The sequence below is a fragment of the Zingiber officinale genome, chromosome 1A (genome assembly GCF_018446385.1).
Source record: "Zingiber officinale cultivar Zhangliang chromosome 1A, Zo_v1.1, whole genome shotgun sequence".
Taxonomy (NCBI): Eukaryota; Viridiplantae; Streptophyta; class Magnoliopsida; order Zingiberales; family Zingiberaceae; genus Zingiber; species Zingiber officinale.
The window spans coordinates 44491635-44508629 of NC_055987.1; the positions used below are offsets into that span (position 1 = coordinate 44491635).

Below are 16995 nucleotides of genomic sequence, written 5' to 3' on the forward strand. Positions count from 1 at the left end.
TTGATGATGAAAAATATCTGGCATGAGTGTTATCATAATTTATATGATTGAATTTATTTATGATAAGACATAAATTATTATTTATTCTATGCTACTAATAATTAAATAGATTATGATTGATTTTAATTAGAGCGTCCACCTTCCTTAACCATTATTGTTTTTATCACAATGTAAAAAAAACAAAGTCATTCTAATATCATTATCAACTTTAAAATTCACTCTTTTCGTTATTTACATACTTTTATAACATAAAATATTCTTTAATTTTTTTTCTCATTCAAATGTAAAATAAAAAATAAAATTGTATGATTAAAATTATTTAATAAATTAATAAATATATTATTATTTGGCCCAACTACCATTCGCTTACATATATTGTTTTTTACCTAAATATTTAGTTTGCTCTAATTTCATAATCAAAACTTTAATTTACAAATCAAGAAAATTAAGTTTGAATGAGAAAATCTGTAGTAAAGTTACAATAATAAAGTTGTTGTCGTTTGATTTTGTTGTCATGAATTTGAATTACAGAAATAACTTTTTATAATAGAAGATAAGATTATATATAATTGATTTAATATAATCAGACCCTTTCCTAAGATCCTGTATTAATACGAGTTTCGTGCACCAGAGGTTCTTTTATTAGTCTAGCTAGGAAAAATAGTAAAGAAGAAACCAGGATTATATATGAATCTTGTTAAGAACACCAGTTATGAAATACAAATTTAGGCCCAAGCAAATTGATTCTCATTTACAGGGAAATCTTTGCAAGAGAAAAGAATGAGTTGTTTACTGGTGATGACTCTCCTCTCTAGTATGCCATTTTTAATGATCATCAGCTGCTATAGATGTGTTACTATGTGACTGAGATTTGAGGGGAATCAGCTTCTTCCTGTACATCTTTAATTCCTCTGATATATCGATTCCAGGCTACTAATGCAGCACCTACTGCTGGTTCTACCTGCAAGAAACAAAAGAACAATCGAAGTATGTCATGGCAGAAACAAAGTTCTGTAAACATGATAGTCTTCTCACTCAGGAAGGAACAGAATTCTGTGAGCATGAGCCAGGAGTTTGTATGTAGAAGGTAATATAAATCTAGAGATGGAACTGGAAAGAATCATACGAGGCCATTTAAAACAAAACACACACTTGAATGTCAAAATCTAACAGAAGGGAGAAAATATAGTTGATTTCGTACCTCAGGTCGAATAGGTAGAGCTCCTGGAAAAACCTTGGAAATGCACTTCACAACTTCCTTACCAATATCCCATCTCTTATTAGCTTCGAGAACACCGCCAACCATTACGAGTGGGAAAGTCTCCTTGCCATCTGCAATTTAATCAACATGGAGATGTGTGATTTAATAGAATTTTCATTCAGCATGATCAGTATCTCGCACTTCACCTTCGCCACACAATCTAAGTCTCTTTACAACTGCTATAATACTATCTGCCAACTCTTGAACAGAATCACATAGAATCTTATTTGCAACTTCATCACCATCTTCAGCAGTAGATACCACAGTGGGAACCAATGCGGCAATACGAGCCCAAGAAGAATCTGCATAAGTCCACCTGTATCGTACAGGTAAAAGGGATTGCATGAACTCATCTCAAGAAGTTAGTATTGGAAAAGAACTTCTTTGTCTTTTTTGAAAAAACATACACCACATACATATTGCATCCCTGTGTTGAAAAGAAGCTAGAAGAACATAAAAACAGATGAGAAAATACAGGAAAAAGAGGAATTTATGTAGTATCATTTGACCAGTTTTCTTGTACTTTCAATTTAACTTGCAGATTTAGGTGGGCTAATTTAAGAAAATAATAACAATTTCTATTTTTTTTCATTTTTCTTTCTGATTTTCCCATTTCAAAATTTATCCTTCCCTGTTCATTTCAAGTAAATACACACTCAATTCAATGTTTTGGCATGCCAGCGATTAAAATAATTTCTGCAAAAAGTCACATGCTGATCCCGGGCCTCACACATCTGGCCTCATAACCATTTACAAAAAGATAGATCAAGAAATTGAGTAGGCCACTACATAAGGAGGTATTTCCTTCAGTTTATTCGAGAATCTGACCTTTTCCTATCTCTATAAATTTACCATATAGTGATCAGCTCGATTATGCCATAGGGTTGCCAACGATTAAAATAATGCACAGCTACATGGTTGACTAGTTTTAGGGTTGGTGAAAAATAGTCCTTTGATTACTATACTACCATAGTAATTTTTCATCGGGTGATTACATCATAGTGATCAATATTGTGTAGGAAAGTTGAACTAGTACCCAATCAGTTCATCTGGTGAAGAAAGTTGAAGCATGTCAAGCATACTCTTTGTTAACTTTGTCTGAGGCCCCCGCCCATCGTGTGCCTTGATGACTGCAGTCAATGCCTGAGCAGCAATGCCATATCCACTACATATGGCCAGAATATCAGTAATTCCATGCTTGCATAAGAATAATAGTAATGTAACATAACTAAATCTCTTCAGTCTAGACTACTTAAAACCAGTACCACAAACCATATATTCTGAGCAAAATCACTCAACATGTATGACAGGTGACAGGTTATCTGAATGCATTGTTCTATAAATTATTTGGAAAACAAAAAGAAAAAGAATATTACATTTCTATAGTCAATGTTGAGTGAGATAAAAAAAATACAAATACAAATCTCGTAGTAAAGCTTACTCAAGTATAAGGCGAGTAACAAAATAGAAGCTGAAAGTGCCAATCTGGCATAATATACACAGTCTGTGTTTTCTAAACACATAACTAAAGCCTCCCCTCTCTCACACACACAAAGCTTGCACTTTTTAAACACCAACACAGTATGGTGATTGAGCTACAAAATACTGACTGAAAGAACTGACATATATACTCACAACCTGTGTTTTCTAAACGCATACACTCATCTACAAATCTCTCTCCCACACACTGTGCGCGTGCACACCACCACCATCACCACCACCACCACCACCACCACACACACACATACACAAAGACACCTACAGAAGACTATAAGGTGATTTAAGTTACAAAATACAAGATGAAAGAGCTAGCACGAACACACATCCCTACACTCAGACTGTTAGGTGATTTGAGTTACGAGATACAAGCTGAAAGACACAATCTGACACACTCAAGGACACACCTGCGCTCAACTATAAAATGATTGAGTTCCAAAATAATCTGAGAGAGAAAACATAATATCAAATTGAGACCAACAAGTAGTCATATAGTATCAATTTACACCACATAATATCAAATTGAGATAGACAAGTATCGTTCCAATGTTATCGGATGTCTCCGAAGACAAGTAGTCGCCTTTTGCCACCACGAGATAGACAAGTAGTCATATATTATCAGTTTACTTGCACTGGATCATAAGGAATAACAGATCCATACAAAACCAGTAAATCTATCATTTAGTAGATTTCATAGATTTATATTGAAAGAAACATCCATTTCCAAATGCATCAGACTATCAAGTTGGAAGCCAAAGAAGAGCTAATAAAAGTTGCACTTCTGGTTATCCATCTTCTATAACTACATTACTTCTCTGACATCCTTGTTCTATTGCATGATATTTCATTTGTAAGCTCCATCTCATCAGTGAACACCTCCAAAATCCATTAGGTGCAGTTTGGTTTTCTTTTTATTGCAAAATTCATCCCTATCTGACTTATGATATCAGTATAAACTCTGCCAAGAACAAATCATCTTGAATGTTTGATACATTTACAAAGTATGAAAAATTATCATAAACATATCGTGTTAGACAATGCTATGAATCATGAATGTTGCAAGCCAATCATGTTAAGAACAAAACTAGATCAAAGATAAGGAATAAGCATAACCTCCCCCAATCCCCTAAAACTGGTCCTGCACCAGCTGCTCTGGCTTGTTTTCCATCCTCTGTGAATGCATAAGCAATGGTTCCTGTGCCTGCAATTAATACACATCCATGAAGCTTGCCCATTGTTCCACTGGCCATCGCTGCAACAGCATCATTTTCAACATAGAATGCAACTTTATCTGGGAATATATTTCTGTTAAATGAGACAAAAAAAAGATGCTACAATATTCAGATTCAAATCAACAAGAGTGCAGGGTCATATTACAGACAATTAATGAATAATTTCAGAAAGTTGAACAATCCTAAAAATAAACTTCCTTGCTCTACCATGTTCCATGATTGGTAGATTTTCTACAAAGGTAAATTGATCTCCCAGTAATATATGTTTATGACAAATACATACTTCATAAGTAAATGGCTAGCATAATAGTTCTTTTCTCTTCAATTTTTTTTTAAAAAAAGAATAAAATAAAATAAAATCAATTATTGTTTTTCAATACTTACATATATCAGAAACAGAAGACTTGGGAGTGCATCATTGCCCTATACATGTGGCAAAAAGCGATTCGCTCGTCCCCAGCGCCCCCGCCAACCCGTTCCTAGGCCAACACGAAAGAGGTAAATCACGGGTGACTACTAGCCATTAGTGCAAATGGCCAAGACATGGGGGAGGTTATGCTCGGTCACGCCGAGTTTCGACCCCAAGACCTCATATGGCAACACCCCATGTCTTAACCATCGCACCGCCCGGAGGGGACAAAAAAATTGTATGGGTAAACTTTTTATAGTGACCGACACCACCGTCGAAACGACCCCTTATCAGGAACCCCGGAAGGGATTTTTGGGTGAACGGTACCAATTAATTGATAAGAGCCTGCGCAGGGGGGTGCTCGAACCTGGCACCTCAGTCAAAGGACACAACGTCATAACCAGAGCACCCCTGGTTTGGTTGTGCATCATTGCCCTATACATGTATATGGATATGGAGGAGAAGATAAATATTTTAATTAACCAATTCTGTTCAAATTATCTAATCCATCTTTTCTTTCAGTTGGTCATATTATAGAATCATTTTTCTCCCAAAAATCCTAACCACGCTGAGAAGACTTGCATCATAAATGCCATGTACTGACAAACAAGTATATACTATTGTTTCACAGAAAACAAACAAGTAACACCTTTGATTTGTTTGGCAGTGAATTTCAAAAATCTAAAACTAAAACAGAAACTAATGTAGGATAGTGTAATAACTCAATCTATAATCATCAAATCCAGTTGATTCTGAAAATTCAGCATGTCAGATAATAACCAACTAGCAGTCTAAAAAAACCTTTACATGAAATCATCAAAGATTTCAATTTTATTTGGAAAGATCAATGAGCCAAACTAAATTTTGGTAGAAGTTAATGAATATAAGTTCCTATCACATTACAAGTAATGAATTTCAACTATCTGAAGTCAGGAATTCTTAGATCATTGTTGAAGTCTATGTAAGGCTATATCACTAGCAAAATTCATAACTTCTAAATCATATTTAATTATGTTTGGTCCCCCATTTTCGATTCCAATTAATTTGACTTGTCTAGCGATCTATTGGTCACATTTTAAATGACAAAGCACCTCGCGTGAGTCTTAATTGCACACAACTAGAGGTGTAAAACATGCTCAATGCAAATGGTCCTAAAGTCAACTTGCGTTGCTGGAATCACCACACTTTCTTTCTCATTCCTAGTGGCCCAGATCATTGAGCCTCACATGGTCACATCTCGAAGTGCTTCATTTGGTCATGATCCCACTATGTAGAGGGAATTGATGCTTGACTCAGACCAAACAATATACCTTTTGCAACTGTTCAACTAAGAATATTTTTGTTACTACTCTACAAAATGCCAACATCCTCATTGTCTCCCAGCTTCTCCCAGTAAAGGAGTCTGCCAAAAGACAATAAATAGTCAGTCGACTAGACCTTAATCATGAATAAAAACTAGTGCTTGGAGGGTAATTGAGAAATATAATAAAACAGTAGTTCCTGCTGTAATAAAAGAAGACTACAATGACCTACCAAGAAACTTCTGTAAGAAATTTCAGATATATTTCATCATATTCTCAAGTTAACTTTTCCAACAATGCAGCTTAGTTGTCCCTATAGCTTTTAGCTATCTGAGAGATCATTCTCCTCTTAGAAATGTAAACCGTAGTCAAAATGGCACTAAGCATGGCTTCATAAACCTGGTACTTTCAAGTAGTCAAACCAACCTAAACAAATGCACAGTAGCTTCTAACAAAGCTGCCGTTCCAAGATCTATGCTAAAATGCTCTGTATGACATGACTGTTATTTTCATGCATTTGAGACTTTAAAAATCAACATAGTACTAGGTGAAAAGAATATTACAAGAAGTAATCTTTCATACTTCATAATCACAATGTATGTCACTCCCTTCAAATAAATGTAGCAATTATCTTTCGAAAATAACATTGCGTATCCTTTAGAACAAATTGCCATTAAAGGAATGTCAAAAATGCCCAGGAAGTGAAATAAACTACAAAAGCCTTTCTGGCGAAAATATGAACAAACCTGAGCCAGTTAATTATCCTATGTTGATCTGAAGGATGGTTAACTCCAGATATAGCCAAGCAAACTGCCCGTACAGATGAGCGACTACAAGAAGCTTTTGAAAGAGCTTGGGCCATAACATCCTCTAGGGTCTCCCTAGCAGCCTTTTCTACATAGAATTCATATGGAAGTTAGAACCCTCCTAACAGCCATTAATTAACCAGAGACGCAGTCATCATTCATCTCAATATTACCCATAATGCAACTAATAAAATCCGATGAAACCCTCACTGATTGAATGAATTTAAATTAGCACTTTGTTATTTTGTATGGAAACAACCAAAATAGCAACCAGTACAACTATGGACTTAATTAATTAAGACAAGATCTACCACAATCAATTTGTTTAGCCATTGGCATTTTTTTTTATCTCGGTGGTACACCAGAATACTTTCCTTGCAATAGTTTATATAGACTGAGCCAACAGCTTAAGCTAAAGAAAATTTTCAAAAGAGAAAAACATAGGCCCTGACAGAACATGAGACCATCAGATGATTGAAATTATAAAATGATCCTCAAACATTTGGTCATTGTACACGACATTTCCAATCAGATACTAAACTCAGGCAGTAGTTTTAGGATATGATAATTTTTTTAAGAAAAAAAACAAAAGAAAAGGCATGAAATTTTCCACTCTCAAACAAGGTATCAGTGATACCGAAGAGCGGATGCCAGTTAGGTGCTAGGAATTAGGACTTAGGACTTTGCATTTCATATTTAATCACCAGATATAAAATGAACAATTCATGTTGTGATAGGAATAAAATCTGTTCTACTATGTCATCGAAAGTTTTTCATCTCGTATGACATGATAAAAATATTTTTTTTTAGAAAAAAGGTATTTTACATTGTTACTACTTCCTCTGCAGTCTCAACACGTTCCAAATCCTTTACCAAAATGGTCTCGGACGTACATTCTCTTCTATGTGAAGAGAGTGCATGGCCAGATTATTTGATCAGTCTGGCGGAAAAGACAAAGTTGCGACCTTGAAAATCATTAGCATCCGAGAAGTCAAGGAGGACAGAAAGGAACAGGGAAAGGGGAATCGGTACCTCCAACGGAATTGTGATTAGAGCATCCACCGACGGCTCGGGAAAGGACAGGCAAGGGCTGAGGAAGGGGCCGGGAGGCCGGAAGGCATACGCACAACGTGGAGGTGGTGCCTCCATCGACGCCGAGCACGACGCCCCCGTCGGGACTCGGCGGGACCTGAGCCTCGAAACCCCAAATCTCCCCATTCCTATACAGCTTCATGGCCGCCGTGTTTCTCTCCCACAGCACCCTCTTACCTCGGCGTAGATAAACGAACTCAGCAGAAGCCTAAAAAAGAAACAAACCAAAACTCTGGCGACCTCGTCTTCCTCCGATTCGCCGCGCCGAACCCACTCACCGCCGCACAGAATTCGACCTTGAGAAGGAATCGTAGAATCGATCGCACACAATCCTTCCTTTTCTTTCAAGATCATGGGTGAAGGAGAGGGAATTGGATTCGCGTCAAAGAACCGTCGAAGGAAGGAGACGAAGAAAGGCAGTGTTTGGCGTCTACCATAGAACAGTAACAGGCTGGCGTCTACCAACCTAGTCCCACGCTAAACCCTTCACACAATCTCATACCCCGATTGTGTGGGGTCCTGTTTGCCACGCGTCATTAATTGCGTGGTTATTGTCTCGCATTAGAAGGAAATCTCGGGTGCGTATCGTTGAACCTCGCGTAAGTTTAAGAAACCGTACGCGACAGCTACGAGCATTCGGAAGAAAGGGAAACTTTGATTTTGCCCAAAACATTTTGCTTATATTTTACAAAATGCTCATTAAAACTTTTAAATTATCAAAAGATCTAATTCTAGAACAAACTCCTATTATTATTATTATTATTATTATTATTATTATTATTATTATTATTATTATTGATCCAGGGATGACCCAGGGAGTACGCAGGAGGGCCCACCTCCGAGGAAGTTCGGGACTTTGGTAGGCGTCAAGGTCAGGGGGGTCAACTAATTGACCAGCCGACCGGAAAGCTCTCTGATCGGGGGATGACACAGGGAGTACGCAGGAGGGCCCACCTCCGAGAAAGTTCGGGGCTTCGGTAGGCGTCAAGGTCAGGGGGGTCAACTAATTGACTAGCCGACCGGAAAGCTCTCCATCGTCGATCGGCCGATAGAGTTCGGTGAGAGACGGCCGAGCTTGCAGCGCACAAAGGCAAATGATACTCTAGCCGATCAGCCGCGGTACACTGACCGAACCATTCGATGAGAGTCCGGTCAGACTAGTGGCCGACAAACAAGAACAGTAGGGGCACATGCCCACATCCTTTTGGGAGTTAGTGCCGCCGACGATCAGTGCAGATGGACAAAAAATCGAACGGCAAGACAGAGAATCGTACGAGGGAAGCTTTCGCCGCTGTTGCAGAGATATGCCCGCCCCATTATGGTAAGGTGTCAGGGGCACCTTCTCGATGCTAGCTTGTAGGGAAAGCTTAGAGAAGCATGTCCACTCGGGAAGCATGCAATCTACTCATCGAGGCTCTATATAAGAAGGGAGATCGCCCTCCGCAAAGGTACGCAGAATACATCTCTGGAAGCTACTATTCATCACTTTCTTTTTGCTCCTATCTTCACTTGCCGGTGTATGACTTGGGCGTCGGAGGGCCGTTGTCGGGAACCCCCTCCCGGCTTGGCACTAATGACTTGTGATTGCAGGAGCATAGGATCATTAGCGAAGACGAAGAGTCACCTCAGCGTTACTTCCCAACGGCCATCTCCTCAACTTCGGGGCAGGATCAAATTGGCGCCGTCTGTGGGAACTTCAACCTGAACCCGGAAGCAGAAAATGGAAGAAGCCGGACGACCTACGATCATAACGCTGACGACGGAAGAATTGGAAAAGCTAATCCAGGCAGGAGTGGCGAGGGCGATGGAGTAACAGCAACGAGTTTTGGCCGAACACCCGGCACAAGAGCCAACCGTCTCAGGATCCGGCCAACTTGGAGATCAGGGTTGCGAGGCTGAACCCGTGGCCGACCAGGAGATCCGCAAAAAATCAGACACGTTCGGACCAACACCCAACGCGTTGATCCCCTTCCACCGAGCATTGTTCCAGATGCCCTCGGAGGAAGGAGGCTGAGCCCGTCGAGACCGGGGCTCTTCGTCAGATGAGGCGCCCGAAAGGGATGCTCGGAAGGGAAAAGCGCCACGAGACGATGATTTGCCCGAGCGGGTCAACAATCAATTCTCGCGAGGAATTATGGAGGATCCCCTACCTCGCCATTACACCCCGTTGGCGATCGGGGAGTACAATGGGAGTGCTGACCCGGATGACCATTTGGCCAAGTTCGACAACGCGGCCACACTGCACCAATACACCGATGGGGTGAAGTGCAGGGTCTTCTTGACAACCCTATCAGGGTCTGCTTAGCGATGGTTCACCGGGCTGCCGATCGGGTCCATCCGTAGCTTCAAGGATTTCCGGGCTGCCTTCCTGCACCATTTTGCGAGCAGTCACCGACATCAAAAGGCAAGCGTCAACTTGTTCTCGCTGAAGCAAGGCCCTCGAGAAACGCTCAGGACCTATATCCAGCGCTTTAACTAGGTGGCGATGGATATACCAGCAGTCTCCCCGGAGGTACTAGTGAACGCTTTCACCCAGGGACTCGTAGAAGGCGAATTCTTTCGGTCACTCATCTGTAGGCTACCATGAGATTTCGCCCATCTGCAGAAGAAGGCCACGGAATATATCAACGTAGAGGAAACACAAGCGGCCCATAGAAAAGAAGCACCAGCCGAGCCCCACGCGCCATCCAAACGAAGGGTGCCCAGCAACTACCAACCCCCTACGCGGACCCCGGACCACAGGAATACAATAGTATCCCTAGCCAAGGACGCATGTAGTGCATATGGAGGCCAATCTGCTGAAGAAGAACAAAAAATGGACCCCAATGTTCTGTAAATTCCACCAGTCAAGAACGCACAACACCTGGGAGTGCCGAGGCGACACTAATGTGCACCGACCAAAGCTGAGGGAATACCGACATCGTCTCCCACCCCAGAGCAACGTCCCGAACGCAGAACCGAGCAAAGGACCGATGGTCGGAAGGCGTGCGACCAACAAGGGCATCATCGGCGAGATCAGAGTCCTACTCGCGTTTCCGCCGATTGGAATAGGCACCCTATAGTGAGGAAGAAAATAGAAGAAACGTCTCCCGCGGAGAAATCGAAATGATCTCAGGTGGCTCGACTCGAGGGGACTCCAACCGAGCTTGGAAGAGCCACGCTCGACAGTTATCAATCTACGCAGTGGGTTGCAGTAAGGTGAAGTCGGAAGGGCTAGAGATCAGTTTCGGTCCCAAGGACTTGGAGGGAGTGGAAGTCCCTCATGATGATGCGCTGATCATCAAGGCAGTAATGGCCAACTACACCATCCGCCGGACTTTCGTCGACACGGGAAGTTCGGTAAATATTATTTTTAAGCAAGCATTTGATTTATTACAAATTGATCGGGCTGAACTCCTACCCATGGCCACTTCGCTATACGGTTTCACCAACAACAAGGTCTTGCCGATCGGGCAAGCGAGGTTAGCCATCTCGCTCTGAGAAGAGCCACTGGTTAGGACGCGCACCACGAATTTCATTGTGGTGGATGCGCCCTCAGCGTACTACGTGATACTAGGCCGACTGACCCTCAACGAGTTTCGGGCAGTCATGTCAACCTATTGCCAAAAAATTAAATTCCCTGTCGGGGAAGCTGGTGGGTGAGGTCCGAGGGGACCAGGTGGCGGCCCGGCGTTGCTACGTTGAAATGGTCAAGGAAGAAGCTAAAGTCGCCAGGAAATGCCCCCGGATGGAAGTGAACGTCATCAGGGAAAAGCCTCCCACACTGGTGTACGACGATAAGGAGGAGATACAGATACACCCGAGTCGATCAGAAGCTACTACTTTTATAGCCTCCGACCTGCTAGACCAGCAAAAGGGGGAGCTGATCGCCTGCCTGTGAAGGAACCATGACGTATTCGCCTGGTCAACGCACGAGCTGCCTGAAGTCGACCCGAGCATGGCACAGCATGAACTGCACATTCAGACAGACGCTCGACCAATCAAGCAAAGGAAGCGCGACTTCAGTGTCGAGCAAGATTTGATTATCCGGGCCGAGGTTGACAAGCTGCTAGAGGTCGGACACATTAGGGAGATTCAATTTCCGACTTGGCTCGCCAACGTAGTGTTGGTCTCTAAGCCAGGTAATAAATGGCGAGTATGCATCAACTTTAGAGACTTAAACAAGGCATGTCCCAAGGATTCCTACCCTTTACCACGGATCGACCAGATGGTGGACTCGACGACCGGATGCGAGTTGATCTGTATGCTCGATGCCTATCAAAGCTACCACCAGGTGTCACTCGTGCGCGAAGATCAGGAGAAGGTTAGCTTCGTCACTGCTGATGGGACGTTCTGCTACAAGGTCATGTCGTTCGGGCTAAAGAACATTGGCGCCACCTATCAAAGGATGATGAACAAGGTGTTCCGAAAGCAGATCGGGCGAAATTTGGAGGTATATGTCAACGACATCCTCATTAAATCTCTCCGATCGATCGACTTCTGTGCAGACGTAGAAGAAACCTGCCGGACGCTGAGGACTTACGAGATCAAGCTCAACCCGACCAAGTGTCTGTTCGGCGCTAAGAGCGAGTGTTTTTTGTGCTACATCATCCCCGAGCGAGGAATTGAGACGAATCCCGGCAAAGTAAAGGCGATCCAGGACATGCCACCGCCCCGCAATCTAAAAGAAGTCCAGAGGCTGACCGGAAGAATCACGGCCCTATCAAGGTTCATCTCCAGGTCATCCGACCAGAGTCTGCCGTTCTTTAAGATATTATGACGGGCGACCAAGTTCCAATGGGAAAATGAGTGTGATCGGGCCTTCGAGGAGCTCAAATAATATCTCAACTCCCTGCCCATCCTGGCCAAACCAACTGTTAGGGAGCCGCTGTGGATTTATCTATCATCCACTGAGTATGTGATCGGATCGGCGTTAGTCAGGCAAGAGGGGGGGAGAACAACAACCGGTGTATTTTTTGAGTCACATATTGAAAGATGCTGAGTCTCGCTACACTGGTCTTGAAAAGCTCGCTTATGCGTTGATCCTCGCCGCTCGAAGGCTCCGACCTTATTTCCTGGCCCCCGCCATAATTGTGATGACCAACAACGCCTTGGGTCGAGTTCTGCTCAACCCCGAAGCCTCCGAACGGCTAATCAAATGGACCACTGAGCTCAGTGAATTTGACATCCAGTATCAACCTCGGTCTGCCATAAAAGCACAGGCCTTGGCGGACTTCGTCGCAGAAGTACAAAATCTGGAACCTGAGTCCTCATGGAAGGTGTACGTGGATGGTTCATCCGCTCGCCAAGGAAGTGGGATCGGTATATTACTCATCTCTCCTAGAGAGGATCGGGTGCAGTTATCCATTCGGCTGGATCACTAGGCCACCAACAACGAAGCCGAGTACGAAGCGCTTATAGCCAGTCTGCAAGCTGCTCGACACGTCGGGGCCACCAAAGTACTCATACATTCAGATTTGCAGTTGGTCGCGCAGCAGCTGAGCGGAACGTTCGAGATCAATAGCGCTCGACTCGGGCTATATGCGGAAGCCTTTGAGAGGCTCAAGGCGAGCTTCCAAGAGGTCATCATACGTAAGATTCCCTGATCAGAGAACCAAATAGCAGATGAGCTGGCAAAGTTGGCTAGTGCACTAACGTCGATCGCCACTTATTGTCCTATTGAGCGGGTCTTCCTAGTGGCGAACGTGGACCGAGCGGGAAGAATTCTATTTTCGGAGGTTTGGAGGACACCCATCGTTAAGTTCCTCCAATCGGGTGTTCTGACTGGAAATCACGACGCCGATCGGAGTTTAAGGAGGCGAGCCGCCCGGTTCACACTGATAGGTGAGCAACTATACAAAAAGGCATTCTCCCGCCCTCTTCTCAAATGTGTGGGCCCGGAGGACGCCGAATACATTCTCCAAAAGGTACATCAAGGCTCCTGTGGGAGTCATCCGGTCGGGCGATCATTGGCCAGGAAAGTCATCCTGGCAAGATATTTCTGGCCCATGCTCTAGGAAGATGCAAACCGAGCAGTGACCACCTGCTTATCCTGCCAAAGGTATCACGGTTTGACACACCAGTCGACCACAGAGATGAAGGCATCCACTGTGACCTGTCCGTTCGACCAATGGGGTATGGACATAGTCGGCACTTTTCCTATGGTGACTGGTGAAAGAAAGTTCTTGCTGATAGCGGTGGATTACTTCTCCAAATGGGTGGAAGCCAAACCGCTAGCAAGGATAACAGAGAGTATGGTTAAGAAGTTCATATGACAGAACATTATATGTCGGTTCGGCATTCCATGCCGGCTCATTTCGGACAATGGGAGACAATTCGCTGGCCAAGAACTGAAATAATGGTGCGAGGGCTATGGCATACAACAAGTCTTCACCTCCGTAGCCTACCCCTAAAGCAATGGACAAGCGGAGGTCACCAACCAAGAGATTCTCAGAATACTGCGTGTCCGGCTCGATCACATGGGAGGCAGTTGGGTGGATGAGCTGCCTGGTGTATTATGGGCGCTGCGTACGACACCAAAGAGGGAACTGGTGTCACTCCGTTCCATCTGGTATACGACGGAGAAGCGGTAGTCCCAATAGAAATCAGAGTCGAGTCCGTCGTAATGCACCCGTCGTAATTTTATCGCATTACGACGAAGGAAATGCGGAGCGGAGGATGATGGAACTCGACATGGTCGATGAGGTTCGTGACAAGACAATCGCCCGGCTGACGGCATATAGGCAAAGGATGCGATAAAATTACAATCGGCGGGTAATCCCTAGATCTTTTCAGCCAGGCGATCTCGTATGGAAGAAGGTCAAGCCGGTCGCCGATGTCAAGAAGTTGGAAGCTCTATGGGCAGGTCCGTTCATGGTGATGGAAAAGCTACGCTCAGGCGCCTACTATTTGTGAGACGCGGAGGGAAGAAAGCTGAATCGACCGTGGAGTGTGAACCACCTCCAACCCTATAGAGCTAGGTGAAGAGGTGCACGAATGAATTCATGTATTCCTTCGTTTGTATATCCTTGTTGAATGCAGGAAGAAAACAACTCATGAGTTTCCTCAAGTCCCCGTCTAACCAACGCGTCATCGACGGTTGAGCGGCGACCTTAAACCCTCGCGTCATCGGCGGTTGAGCGGCGACCTTAAACCCTCGCATCATCGACCGTCGAGTGGCGACCTTAAACCCTCACGTCATCGGCGGTCGGATAAGTATGGGCCTAGACGATCGCCTTGTCATATTCGAAAGCCACCGGAAAAAACGGAGAAAGGCGTCGAATATGAAGCAAACCCGAGTTGTGCCTTAAAGTTTCTGCCGACCGGATACTTACAGGGGCAGACAAAAGTACAGTTCAAAGATTACATAGCAAGGTGAGCAAAAGACAAGGTTTTTAAGGGCTCATTCCAAATAAGCCAGGGTGTCGTCAGGGATAGAGTTGTTGAGCTGATCGAGGTCAATGGTAGTGCCGGGTAGATCGGCAGGCAGGTGCCCCTTCTTCTTGAGTTGATCAAAGATATTGTCCACGGTGCAACCGAAGAATCTAAGAACTCGAGCAACGAACTTGTCAACGAAGGTGTCAGACCGGATGTAGGCCACCTTCATCTCCTCGAAGTAGCTATGCTTGCTTTCTTTATGCGCCTCTAAGGCCGATCGGGCGCTCTCCAGGTCCGCCTTCACCACTGCGAGATGGACTTCCTTGTCGGACAGCTGGCTCCTTAAAGAGGCTTCTTCAGACTTGCGAGTTTGCCGTTCAGACACCAGGAGGTCCTCCGCCTTCTTCAGCTCGTCTTATGTCTGTTTCAACTTCTGCTCGAGAGCCCGGCCCTCCACATTCTTCTTCTCCAGATCATCAACGACCCTTTGCTTGCAGGAGGTGGCGAGCATGATTTTGCTCTCGAAGGTAGTGATCTCTTTTTTGAGTCGGTCGACGTACCTAGTCTTCTCGGTGCTCTTACCCCGCTCGGTGGTTAGCAGCTCTTCACTCTTGGCCAAGTCAGCCTGCAGTTGAGCCACTTGAGTGTCGTTCAGACCGTGAGTGGTCCCCGATTGATCGGGAGCCTCCTTCTGCCATCTCAGTTCCTCTTCCACAAAAGCGAGCCTCTGGCACATCGCCAGGCCGTCCACCCAAAACTACAGAAACAAGAACATTGAGTAGAGCAGAGAAGAGGCCATACTAGTGCAAGAGCTGAAAGAGAAACTCACGCCGGTGAGTTTCCTAGTATGGCTATCCGCTAGCACACCCGGGGGTGCGGTCGCCGCTCGGGCACGAGCATCCTCCCACACCTCGGCCAGGTGGCCTCGAATGATGATCCGGTGCTCAGTCTAATCCGCCAAGCCCCCTGGTTCCGAAAGCTCTTTGGTAGGAAGATGTAGGGTTGAAGTGACGCGTCTCCGGCCGGTCGGGGCTGAGTGAGAGGAAGCCGACCGACCAATGCAGGAAGAAGAGGGCGCGGGGTGAATGCTTGACCTCAAGATACGACCCTGACCCGATAGTGGCGACAAGCTAGTGATTGGAGAGGCGACAAGAGGGTCGGAGGGTGTCCGGTCGGAGGAGACATTGGCGGCCTCCGGCGCATCTGGTCCGGAAGTGCCAGTCCGATCGACGGTCCTTGCCGCTAAGGAAATTGAACGAGCAGCTTTCTCTGATCGGCGCCTCTTGCGCGTATTTTTGAGCGGCGTCTCCGATAGCAAGCCTTCTTCTGGAGTGGAGTGAGTGGCCGAGAGTTCTGCGGGCGACGCACCAATCGCCGCTCCTTCGATAGGCGCTGGACCTGACTCCCCACCGACCTCTTGAATGCCGACAAGCCCACGCTCGTTGGGTGTCTGCTCTGGAAGATCGTCCGGTAGGAATCCGCGCTCGGCCAAAACTTTGACCACTACTACTTTGTCGACGTCGACGTTGGTAAGTTTCGATTGCCCAACCAAGCTTGCTCTCATCATGATGTCGGATGCAAAATAAAGAAAGAAATCAGTTAGACAAAGAGAAAAGAAGCAGGTGAACAGTTTACCTAAGTTGACCGGCTCGGATGGGTTGATCGGGCTCAGACCGAAGAGTGCCAGAACTTCTTCCTCCAGCAACTTATGAATGTTGAACTTCTGACCGATCAGCATGGAGGCAGCATGTAAGTAGGTCGGAGTACTCTTATAACGGGGCAGTGAAGGTTGGGGCCCCAACGAAAGTTGTCAAGTGGTCTGGAAGGGTGGTTGATCGGGAAAGTGAACAAAAAAGAAATACTCTCTCCAACACTTATTGGAGGAAGGTACCCTGTCAAAAAAGACCAGGCCAGGGTGAGCCTGCAAGAGTAAGGTGTCTGGCTGATCGGAGAGCTTTGGGTAATAAAAGTAGTGAAAAACCGAAGGGGTCAGAGGGATGCGATGCAAGTGGAACAAGATAATTACCAAGCACAAAAGGCG

At 44.8% G+C, this 16995-nt stretch overlaps 1 protein-coding gene across 2 annotated transcripts; it reads right to left on the bottom strand.

The window, feature by feature from the left end:
* Positions 1-664: 664 nt before the first annotated feature.
* Positions 665-8032, bottom strand: LOC122024026 (N-acetyl-D-glucosamine kinase-like). Of its 2 annotated transcripts, none has more exons than XM_042582535.1 (7): positions 7539-8032; positions 6447-6589; positions 3872-4063; positions 2298-2426; positions 1408-1577; positions 1202-1332; positions 665-961 (listed from the first exon to the last, which is right to left on the bottom strand). In XM_042582535.1, exons 1-7 carry the CDS (start codon positions 7722-7724, stop codon positions 857-859), a joined length of 1056 nt encoding a protein of 351 aa, XP_042438469.1. In that variant the 5' UTR covers positions 7725-8032; the 3' UTR covers positions 665-856. The 2 variants fall into 2 exon arrangements, with proteins under 2 accessions (XP_042438469.1, XP_042438460.1); XM_042582526.1 differs by having other exon boundaries at positions 6447-6594; positions 7539-8031.
* Positions 8033-16995: the final 8963 nt, after the last annotated feature.